We start from the raw sequence: 12312 nt of genomic DNA on the forward strand, positions 1-12312 counted from the left end.
TTAGCTTAGGGGTGATGCCTTTGCCTAGCAAGTACCAAGTCCTGAGTTCTGTTCTTAGCACCATAACCAAACTGGCAAAATTTTGACTTAAAATGTAGATGAAAGCATTGCTTAAAATTACAGGTTTTACACTGCAAAGTCTTTGTAACTGAGTCACTCAAAACATCACCCACAGTCCCTGAGAAATCCTGTGCTGCTCTCTGCTGGGTTCCCGAGGCACAAAGGAAATGGGGGTAGGTGGCTTTGCTGTGCCTCACCTCTTATATAGGCTGTAAATGACTTTAATTTTAAAACAAGGCTGAGTCTATGATATGAATTTGTTATTACAATCTTCAAAATTATTATGTAATGTGTCTTTTGCATAAAAAACAGAGGAAAAAGCATTTAAAAATAGGCATAACCACCATCAAAGAAGCAATGACTCAGAAATGCACCTAGAACACAACTGTTTCCAGAGCCATAACAACTTTTCTTCTAAAAGATAATCCAAAACAAAAAACTCAGTTGCTTCTCTAATACCATAGCTGTGCTTTGTACTTTTTGTCAAATAAAAAATATATTTACTAGTACAAATTCATTATCAAGACATGTCCCATATCTTTGTACATATTCACAAAACAAGAAACATATATGTATATAAACTGTATTATGTTTATATTGCCTACTAATAACCACCATTCTCTCTGGTTATTAAAGAATCATCAAAAAGGGAAATTTGAGGTTTTGAACTTAATTAATAACAAGTGTGCTTTAAATCTTAATTTTTAAGAACAAACCAAGAAATAATACAAAATGTACTAATTGTATATTTCATTAAGTATGCTGACCTTTCTCTCTTACTCGGTTAAAAATTTTGATCTCCTTTAGGTTGACTCCAAGTCCTGTTCTCATGGTTACTGTTTCTGTGGCGTCGTTCTTGTGGCCCCTTCTGACTGACCCATTGGCATGGGCTCTACCAAAGAGTTGAAAATACAGAATTAACAGTTTTCAACTAAGTAAAATAAAACAACGTAAAACTGAAGATAACACCTGGCTCAAACAGAACAAAAAGAATACAGTTGCAGCATGTGGTGCCGAAATGCTTGACTACAGAATAGTTAGAGAGAAGTGCTGTCTAACCTTCTTTGTAAAAATAACATGGTGTTCTGAAATCCTTTCTGTAACCTTGCTAAAGTATGGCTAATCTTCAAGGGCAAAGAAATGGCACTGAAATAACATTCCGAGACTCAAACACTTATGAAAAAATAAATTACCTGTCAGACCAGTAGATGTAAGCCCCAAAGACTGCAACTGAAAACAGATCCACATTGCTCCCAGACAGCAACACTTCACGATTCGCACCAGTGTCAAGGTCAATTCTCTCTATCTTGTCAGAACGAGCATCACACCAATATAATTTATTTTCCTAAAAAGAGATTGGAAAGCAACAATACAAACTGTTTTGGTTATTTATTAATGATATAAGTGAGTATTAAAAGTAGACTATTGCAAGTTAGCTGTGAACACATTTTAGAGGCTTAAAGGAATCATCCAACAGACCTCATAGTCGATGGAGATGCCATTGGGCCAAGTTATTCCCATGCTTACAATCATGACTTTCTCAGAACCATCTAAGCGAGCTTTCCCAATGCAGGGCACTTGTCCCCATTCAGTCCAGAACAAGAAGCTGAAATTAAATGATCATTTAAAATAGTTAACAGATTAAGGGATATCAAATAAAGCAGCAAGATGACATTAAAATTCCTAATAGTAAAATGTTCATAATAGAATTAAATAATAAACCACACAACTTAATTTATAAATCTCTCTACAATTAATAATAAAATTTTATTATGAAACATATTTAACCAGACTTAAGTCATCACAAGGATGGATTCAATGCTTTAGAAGAATCATTTGCATATGTTCATTCTATTTGAAATTCTCTTCTTTAAACTGCTGCCTAAACCTTTTTATTTTTTTATTTTTTTTCTTCATGAGGCCTCTGGTGTCTCTTTGATTATAATAATTACATGATGAAGCCTACCTCTTAATAGGAAAGCACCCAGAATAGAGTAAAACATTACCTTGGCCTTTCTTTACCTTCTTATTCATTTTGAACATTTTCCTCTACTAAATTTTAGGCTCAATAAGGACTTTTTTTTCTGTTTTATTCAGACTTTCAAATAGCATCCAATAATTATGATATTTAAAAATCAAACAAAGTATAATTCATGCTTCTATAGACCAATCATTGCAGCTTTCAATTGTAACCATAACACTTAAATATGACCATTCTAATTTAAATTTAAAGGTTAACTTATGATCCCAGTTTAATATTCCTATCACACCTTAAAAAGAAAGAATTTTATAATAATCTCAAAAACTATAATATGAAATAATACATAATCCAGAAAGAAAAGCTAAAGTATCATGAAACAAAAGATGGTGAAAAAGAGAATGTGAACAATAAAGATAACAATTAATTTATTTTAATTAATTAATTAATTAATTTCAGTATTTATACAATAGCAGAGAAAATAATGCTTTTAGAGAAATATAATTGTTCCTAATTTTGAACTTATATAAATGCAAGCTTTCAACCTATGAAAAACTAAAGTTATGAAAGATATGATAATCGTTATTTCAGGCAGAAGAATTATGCATTTTCTGTGAAGATTCACATATAAGTTAGTATGACTTAGGGAAAGTTCATAAAGTTTCATATAAGAAACCTAAAGAAAACCTGTTTATGCTATGCCACTCCTGGGCATATACCCAGAGGATTCCCCACTATGTAATAAGGATACATGCTCTACTATGTTCATAGCAGCCCTATTTATAATTGCCAGATGCTGGAAAGAACCCAGGTATCCCTCAAAGAAGAGTGGATGCAAAAAATGTGGTATATCTACACAATGGAGTACTATTCAGCCATTAGAAACAATGAATTCATGAAATTCTTAGGCAAATGGATGGAGCTAGAGAACATCATACTAAGTGAGGTAACCCAGACTCAAAAGGTGAATCATGGTATGCACTCACTAATAAGTGGATATTAACCTAGAAAACTGGAATACCCAAAACATAATCCACACATCAAATGAGGTACAAGAAGAAAGGAGGAGTGGCCCCTGGTTCTGGAAAGACTCAGTGAAGCAATATTAGGCAAAACCAGAACGGGGAAGTGGGAAGGGGTGGGTGGGAGGACAGGGGAAGAGAAGGGGGCTTACGGGACTTTCGGGGAGTGGGGGGCTAGAAAAGGGGAAATCATTTGAAATGTAAATAAAAAATTATATCGAATTAAAAAAACCTGTTTATTTTTGTAAACACATATAAAATTACTAATTAACCTCAAAACTTTAACTTCATAAATTATATACATTCAACTTATGCATAATATTTTGAATTATTTTAATAGTTTTTTAAAGTTGTAAAAAATATTCATGTTGCTATTTGACAACATTATGAAGGAGGTATGACTAAAATTCCAAGTAATTAAATTCTGAAGACACTATCATTCATATGTACAAGATTTATGGTTTAAAAAGGGAAAATTTAGTAGAAAATTTAACTAATACTTTATTAGTATGAAACTTGTTTAGAGTCATAAAACATGTATACAGTAAAATCAAAATCCTTAAATGACAGTTTCTGCACATAACAATTTTTAATTTGTAGACAAATGATGATGCCCTTTAATTCACTAAGGGCAAATGTCATAATTCTTAAAAGGCAGAAGGTGTTGAATTACAATAGAGGCCCACTGGCAACTTGGGAGAGTCATTATCATCACCTTTTAACATATTCAAGTAGGGATGGAAATGCATGTGATAAACATTTTCTTAATGCTAATCTGCTTTCACACTCAGGAACCAGGCAAGGAAGCACAGTTTTAAGTGCGCAGTGTAATGTACATTCTATTGGTAAACCACCATCAAGCTTTGTGAAAGCAGACCTCCTTCTTTATAGTAAAACTTACTTCCTGGGCCCTGAAGCAACTAGCTAAAGGTGATTTAAAACAAACAAACAAACAAACAAAAACAAAAAAACAAAAAAAAAACAACCACTATGTCCTTGAGGAGATCCAGAAGACAAACTATTTCCAAGCAAGATTACTATTTATCCTATAATGTAAGACGGGGATACTGTCAGTCAATCATTGAACAGAACACAGGGTTTCCAATGGAGGGACTAGAGAAAGGACACAAGAGGCTGAAGGGGTTTGCAGCCCTATAGGAGGAACAACAATTTGAACCACCCAGTACCCTGAGTGCTCCCAGGGATGAAACTACCAACCAAGAGTACACATGGGGGGGACCCATGGCTCCAGCAGCATATACAGCAGAGGATGGCCTTGTTGGACATCAAGGGGAGGAGAGGGCCTTAGTCCTGAACAGAATAGATGCCCAAGTATTGGGGAATACCAGAACAGGGAAGCAGAAGTGGGTGGGTTGGTGAGCAGGGAGAGGGGCGATGGATTAGGGTATTATTGGAGGGGAAACCAGGAAAGGAGTTAACATTTGAAATATAAATAAAGAAAATATCCAATAAAAAAAAAAGAAAAATGTTTATAGTAAAAAAGTAGGCCAGGAGTCCATCTATGGAGAAGAAGGGGAGTGTTGTTTAGAATTCTCCCACATGACTGTCTCAGCTTCCACTGTCAGTTTGTCCTGGATAATAATATAAGCCCATGATTTAATGGTCTCTACCTGATGCTATTTTATTTTTAACTTGGAAGCTTCACCGGAAGCAATACTTTTCTACCAAGGACTTTTCTCAACCTGACCTCCAGCTGGCTTCCCCAAGCAATTTCTGCTACATACTTGGAAGCCCACAATTTATTCACTCATTTCTGGGACATGTTGTGAATAATTTGATGATGATTTTCCCTCTCTGGTTCTATCTGCTACTTGTTATTTATTGTTTTACTTTTGTTCCTTTTAAATTTAACAAACTGACTCATTTAAATCCAAATGCCTAGCAATTATGTACCATTCTGAGGAGTTTACGGGACAAATACTCTAAGTAAGCAGGTAAACATATTTAGCCTCATTTCTTACAGCTGTGGAAATGATGGCTTTGAAAGTTAATGTACTCTGATCTTATGACCAAACAGTGGACAAGCTAAGAAACTAATGTACACACTAAAATACAGTCTGATATCATTAACTTTGCTGTATATTGTTCTGTCAGTGATAATAATTTTATATTGAATGCTTTTTTCCTGAGTTATAACAACTATAACAAGAGATGTCCATATATAAAATGAGATGAAGAGTTAGGAGCTTAGATTTCAGAAACAAGTTTACCTTATTTAATATTAATAGTCTCTCTTTATTTTAAATTATGATGCTTACATGCAAGCTGTTGAGATGAGTACTGATAAAATTTCTGGAAAAAAACAAAATAAAAACTATTCTGGATACAGATATCATACATTTTTTCTGCATATAAGAGGGGCCAGAAGGGATATCCTACTATACAAAACCAAATACTGTGATAGTTAATAAATGCATCACTTTATTATGGTCAAGAAATTTTAAATGGAAGAAAATTAAATAATTTTATAATCTTATAAACGTAAGGTAAAAATGAATACATTTTACCTCAGTCTGAAACTAAGAGTAGAGCTGAATTGTTAACATCTTTAGGAGTATACAACACATATAAAAGAGTATCACTCCGATGCTTGGATTACTCTCCTATTTGAGGTCATGTTTTCAGTTGCAAAATGCTTATAATGTTGAATGATATGACTGAGACATGGTTAATTTAGCACAGAAAAAATTAAACATTTTTAAATATTTTCAAAATCAAATTCTCTTTTTATTAAAACCTTTATTCAGGTAATAAATTGCTAAACCTAATTTGAGAACACACACACACACATATACACACACGTGTATGTGTGTATATGTGTGTGTGTGTGTGTGTGTAATTGCTCTTACACAGAGATATAATGCTAAATCAAAATAGACAACATATATCCTGGTGACTAAGAAAGAAGTAGAATGTTTAGTTTTAATTATAATTTTATATCATGATTGATTAACTAGATATTTCTATACCATACTATGACTAGATATTTCTATTCCATGCTATGATTTCCAATACTTTTTCCTATGAAGTTATGGAAAATAAGTTCAGTAAAAGTAAAATTATTACATTCAATTTTGTCTAATACCTGGAAGCTGACAAAAGGGAACACTGTCTAAGGGGAGAAGCCGACTTTTCAAGTGGAACTAAATTCCTAGGTGGTTCCAGTTTTGCAGTTGGCTATATTTAAAGACTTTGAGTCTCTATTGTTTTAAAACAGGCTTCATGCCCACTCTACCTGACACATTTATATCTCAAATTTAGTTAATTTATTCCATTATGGTCCCCTTTTCCCTGGACAGTATCACCTGTCATGTTTTAATTTCAAACAGAATTATAAAATGCTGTATTTTATTTCCAAGATGGGAATTTAAGTACTTAAAATTCTATGTTAACATTACTTGGAAATCACTTTGAATAATTTTCATAAACCTTTCATTTTAATGTCTTTTCCACTGAAGTCAAGTCAATAAATAAATGCATGTCAATGTGTAGAGGGACACCTGTCACTAGTGTTTTCAAATACTAGTAATTATTCCCTATAAATCATTTCTACTCTAGCTGCAAAAATGAAAAGGCTCCATTCATGTGACTATTTATGAAATGCTTTCAAAAAAGAGGGCATAGGAGGTCCATAAAGAATAATCTAATATTGTTATAAATACTGTTTCATGGCTCATGAACTGAAATGTAACTTTTACATTAGGGATAAAGATTAAGAAGCCAAAGCTATTTTCAGAGATCTTGCTGAGTCACTAATCACTAATAGGCTCATGGTCTCTCAATGAAGCCAAAGGCTTATGGCTTATATGAAACTAGGGAAGAGAGGAATTTCATTTTGGAGGGGGATAACACTGAGAATTCCATGTTTAAAGAAAGGAAGTCAGTGGGGGTAGGGGTAATGTGAGGTTGGTCAGTGACAGATCCTTAGAGATTGGTTCTAAAGCTTTGATTCAATCAGGATTCTGAGTGTCCAAATGTTAAAGATCCTTGTCCACAGTTGGTTTTTGATTAGTCAATAAAGATGCCCGTGACCCATGGCTGAGCAACAGGAGATGGAGAGAGACCCTTGAAAACCGAGAGAGAAGGAAATGGAGGATTGCCTGGATGGGGTGGGAGGCAGAAGGAGAGAGCTGCAGGAGAGAGAGAGCCAATGAGCCATGTGAGAATTTGGGTATGTGGCCCCTGACTACTTCGCAGGTTGGGCCTGGTGTAGCAGGGGGATGTTTAGTAGCACCAAGCCTTTGAAGTAGCCAAGGCATTTTAAAAATAAGCTAATGTGTGTGTGTGTGTGTGTGTGTGTGTGTGAGTGTGTGTGTGTGTGTGTGTGTGTGTGTGTGTGTGTGTATGTGTGTGTTTCATTCATTGGTCTAAAGATAGTTCCTGGGTAGGTTCATGCATTCAACCTCTCAGGAGCCAAAGCATTAGAGCACACAGTCACCACTACAACAGACAAATAATTATAAAGGGAATTTTAAATACTAAATTGATTTTTAATATTTTGAAAATATTTATGTATACTTCATAGATTTTATCTGTATGTCCAATGATAATTCAGTGAAAGACAACAATTGAGATCTGTTCATATAAAAAACTGAGAGAGAAAGAGAGAGAGAGAGAGAAGGCTATAGAGTAGGAAATAAAGAGAAGCAATGCAAAGGCTCTCCCAGCTGTAGGAATCCTCAGAAAGAACCAGAAACACTATGGCTCCTGAAGACAAGGAGAGAAAACTGAATTCTTGGGCAGATAGTCAAAGGAGGCAAGGGAGCAAGAAAAAACAAGGGAAGGAAAACCTAGAGGCATTTTTGTCATGAGGCTGTAAAAACTTAGGAATGAGACAATGAGCACAAACCACAGTCCTAAGAAGCTGACACATAAATATTGAAAAATTAATAAAAACATTTCTGGTTTTGTCCAAAAGGAAAGGACTTTGATGTTATTTGAAAGCAAAAGGAAGGTATTTGATTGAGAAGAAGAAGTTTAAAGTAATAAAGCAGAAGAGTCTAGAACAGTGGAGTGACATGTGAGCTAAGTGCAGAAGCCCCGTGGTGTGGGAAGGCTTCCCAGGTCACACTGGTTCCCACTGGCTGACATGTCCAGAATGGTTTGTGCTGATGATCCTATGACCCAACTAGCCCTGGTCCACCTTTTCTCTACTTTGTCACTGCTTTAAACAGGCAGGACAATCAACTTATCTAATGTCCCATGAAAGCATCTAGCTCCTGTTTGACTCATACAGAAATGCTCCCCTTTGGACATAGAAAGCTGCCTTGACACCCAGACTTCTGCTGAGCTGTGCTCTGTATCTCCTGATATTTCCCTGTGCTTTGACTAATTTTCAGCTCTACCATCTTTTACCAGTTAATCCATTACAGCTGCCAGCTTGGAATCCAGCATCTCATGATTCATTAGACTCTCTTTCTGTCTCTCCATGTCTCTCTGTCTCTCTGTGTCCCTCTCTCTATATATCTCTGTCTCTCTTTCTATCTCTGTCACTCTCTTTCTATCTCTGTCACTCTATTTCTATCACACACACTCACACAGAGAGGTTTTCTTTTGTTTTTATATTATCTAACTCATCATGTATTACCACTAATAGTCAGATCAACACATTGATTAAATTCTATAGAATTTATATATGTGTTTATATATGGAGTGATGGATGTTGCTGTAATAAATTTTGAAAATATATCTTGCAAGTTTTCCAAATAAAGTTGAAGGCATAGTCAAATATAAAAACAGTGAATTCAGGATTAAAATCTAACCCTGAAAGCAGAAGAGCAGCAGAGATCATCAACATTAAGAAGTTAAAGAGAAGAAAATATTTTACAGATACATATCTGATAGAGTACATATATATATAATATTATATATATGAATCACAAAAAACTCAATAAAATGCAAATAACTCTATAAAGCATAGGTTAAGAAACTTAGTATTTAAAAGAAGAATTTAAAATGCCAATGTTTTAAAAAGCTTTTCGACACACTTGCTCATTAAGAAAATGCAAATTAAAATCATTTAAGTAAAGTTCATTGTAATCAGAGTGGCCATTATTAGGAAAACAAATGACCCCAAATACTGGTGAGGATGTGGAAAAAGTGGAATGCTTAGGCACTGTGTGTGAGAATTAAAACAGGTGCAGCCACTATGGAAACCAGCATGGATGCTTTTCAACACATTAAAAATGGATCCATTAAAGAACTCAACTATGCTATCCTTGGGTATAAACCCAAAGGACTCCAAATGCTACAATAGAGAAACACATACACCCATGTTTGCTAGAAGGAAACAAATTAGTCTAGACGCTGATGAATTGATAAACAGAGAATGAAAATGTGGCATGTGCATACAACTGACCTTTCTTCATTCATAAAGGATGATGAAATTACAAAAATTGCAAAACTGAAAACATTGTAAGAGATATAGTGCAAGTTCAGAAATCCAAGTGCCTCATGTTCTCTCTCATAGGTGTATCCTAGTTCCTCATTTTTATATGTGTATTTCTGTGGGAGTGTGTGAGAGTACCAGGAGAAGAGTAAAAAAATACATATGGAAGTATTAGGTTTTAGAAAAATTTGAATACAGATACAGAATGAGGGAACTAAGAATAAAAGGAGAAGGAAAGGTCAACACAACCAAGTGTGTGAGTGCTAAAGCCATATGGGAAACTTATTAAAATTAAGAAAAATAGTGGTTGGGTGGAATGAACTTTAGTTGATGGATAAAAATTCTCCCCCAAACCATAACATTATTAAATGAAAGTGCCATCCAGGAAGATTTTGAAGTCCCTGAAACACCACAAGTTAATGTTAATGCTCTTTGTTTCACACAAGAAGTAGATGGTATATATGACCTTGTTACTGAAAATATGATATGTGTTGGTTACTTGACATAGAGAAACCACCTAAAACTGTGCTGGAAGCTTCCTCCCTGAAAGCTAGCTTTCCTGATTTTAGAAGATGTTGTTCAGCTTGTTGGAGTGGAATTGTTAGCCATAATTATATTCTAGTGTGAATTATTTATGCTACAAAAATGATTTGCCTGGCAAGATGTGCCCATTTGTACATTAGTAATTTGATACTGGAGGATAAACAACCACTTTCTGATTATATTTGATGCCCACTTAGAGATGGGAATTTATTGCTGGTAGTATAAATCTGGACAAAATATGGCTATCGAGGATATAGCTTTAGTAGGAAAGCTCCTGCCTTTGTTTTGGTAAATGAACATGATATGCCTTTTAAATTGCCTTCTAAGTATTTATGATTATGACCATAGACTACTAATGCTGTCAACTTTGGCCATAAAATGTTCTTTGTTTTTATTTTTCAGTGAGTGGTAGTTAACATGTTATTACAGAAATACATAAATCAAGAAAGTACTGAGAATAAAACAATATAACACTAGGCCCTAATTGGAACAACTATAGCACCCCTCAAGGTTCATGGAACATTTTGAAAGAAGAGGCAAAATAATCAAAGAGCCAGATAAAAGATGGAGTATTAGGTATGCTGTCTTTGGTATATCATAGCTAGTACACACTTGAACTCTTGACCGCACTGGTTTCCTACTCAAGACCTGCTTTATATTGGGGCAATCAGCTTTCTCTCGCAGAGGTAGATAGGGACTCAGAAGGTTCCACATATAACACCTCCAGAGGATTTATAAGTAGTGTATGCTTGGTAAGGGGGATGGGACTCAAAAGATAACACTACTCCCTAAGTAGATATAGACAGCTACTGGTTGGAGAGAGAAAAAGAGAGTGTGGGGGGGGCAAGTAGAGTGGAAAAGAGAGGGAGAGAAGGAGGGAGGGAGGGAAGGAGGGAGAGAGAGAGAGAGAGAGAGAGAGACTTAGTTCCTTTTGTAGTTAGTATAGGTTCTGATAAGATTAAGATGTCGGTGTTCTAGTACATAACCCTTGATTCTGATTCCTCTAAGTACTCCTATTGAAACTCATTGGGTAAACTCACTCCCACAAGATGTAATAGAAAAGCAGGTACTAGCTGGAATGGAGAAGGGAATCACTAAGTGTAAGAAGAGGTTAAAAGTGAGTAATAGGAGGTAAAGGTTATCAAGATGCCTGGTGTACATTATGAAATGTCACTATGACACACTAATATGCATGATTAATATCTTATAACAAAAAGAAAAATAAGTCAAATAAGAAACAAACAATTCATAAAGGAGAATGAGCTAGAAGGCCCAGTAATATAGAGCACTCAAGAGAAATAGTTTTTCTGTTCCCCCAAAAGATGTCTCTTTGTATGTTGACAAGTCAGAAGCTCTATTACCTGTAGGAACTAAGCTTATTCTGAAATTTGGTGCCAATTTCTTTGACTAGAACCTTATCCTGAAATGATTGATTAAGTATTGTAATATTAAGTATGTCAATATCTAAATTTTTGCTTGCCCATTTGACTTATCTAAGGATGAAACATTGACCACGGAGTCTACATGTGACTAACAGAAGTGTTTATCTGCACATGCGATGTATGCATCAACATCTGATCGTGGATAAGGAGTGTGATCTTTGGGCACTGTCTATCCTGATTCACTCTTGGCAGTTAATGGTTGTTGAGGGAAGGTTTATCATTTTATTCCCAGTGGCATAGCCACTGGTAAGCTGCTTGTGCTCTGATAAATGATCCTCTATCATGTACATTCACTCAAGTCTATTTCAACTCATAGGGGGTAACAAATGCTAGTAGGTAAAAGTCTAGAAAGTAGGAGCAAGTCTAGCTAAAAAAATTTGGGCTCATGAAAACTGGTGTGGGAAAAGAGAGAAAATAGGGTATGGGAATGGCCGGAATACATTTTATTATGATAAATATGACTTCAACGGGTCTTTTGAAAAATTCAAATATGCTTTCTGTGCTAAAATTATTTTGTTGTATATATTGTAGATAAAATATTGTTACTATCTAAATTTTCTTAATATAACTTAAGGAAATACAGTTCACATCCATAAAAAATATGTAAACCTTAAAATTACCCTTTTTCTGGGTGCACGGCTATAGATCTTGGTTGATCCAGGCCTTGGGAAATAACTACATAACGGAAAGAGCCATTGAGTCTTGCAACTTCAATTAAATTGAAACCATGATCTGTCCAATATATGTTGCCTAGGAGAAATACAGAAATGCCCACAATCAAGATAGAAAAATAGAATTGCTTATCAATTATGCTTGAAATTAAGTTTCCAATTGTTCACATAACTAAGAGCTTGTTTA

The 12312-nt window shown here is 34.9% G+C and overlaps 1 protein-coding gene across 1 annotated transcript in view; it reads right to left on the bottom strand.

Moving 5' to 3' along the window:
- The window catches only part of Lrp1b (LDL receptor related protein 1B), a 1719438-nt gene that overhangs the window by 509496 nt on the left and 1197630 nt on the right, over positions 1–12312 (bottom strand). Inside the window, exons 37-40 of the mRNA XM_052181021.1 lie at positions 12075–12204; positions 1540–1666; positions 1254–1405; positions 828–952 (exon numbers count right to left, since the gene is read on the bottom strand). Of these exons, the coding sequence (XP_052036981.1) occupies positions 828–952; positions 1254–1405; positions 1540–1666; positions 12075–12204 (534 nt within the window). The remainder of the gene's footprint in view (positions 1–827; positions 953–1253; positions 1406–1539; positions 1667–12074; positions 12205–12312) is intronic.

Source organism: Apodemus sylvaticus, chromosome 5 (genome assembly GCF_947179515.1).
Source record: "Apodemus sylvaticus chromosome 5, mApoSyl1.1, whole genome shotgun sequence".
Lineage (NCBI taxonomy): Eukaryota > Metazoa > Chordata > Mammalia > Rodentia > Muridae > Apodemus > Apodemus sylvaticus.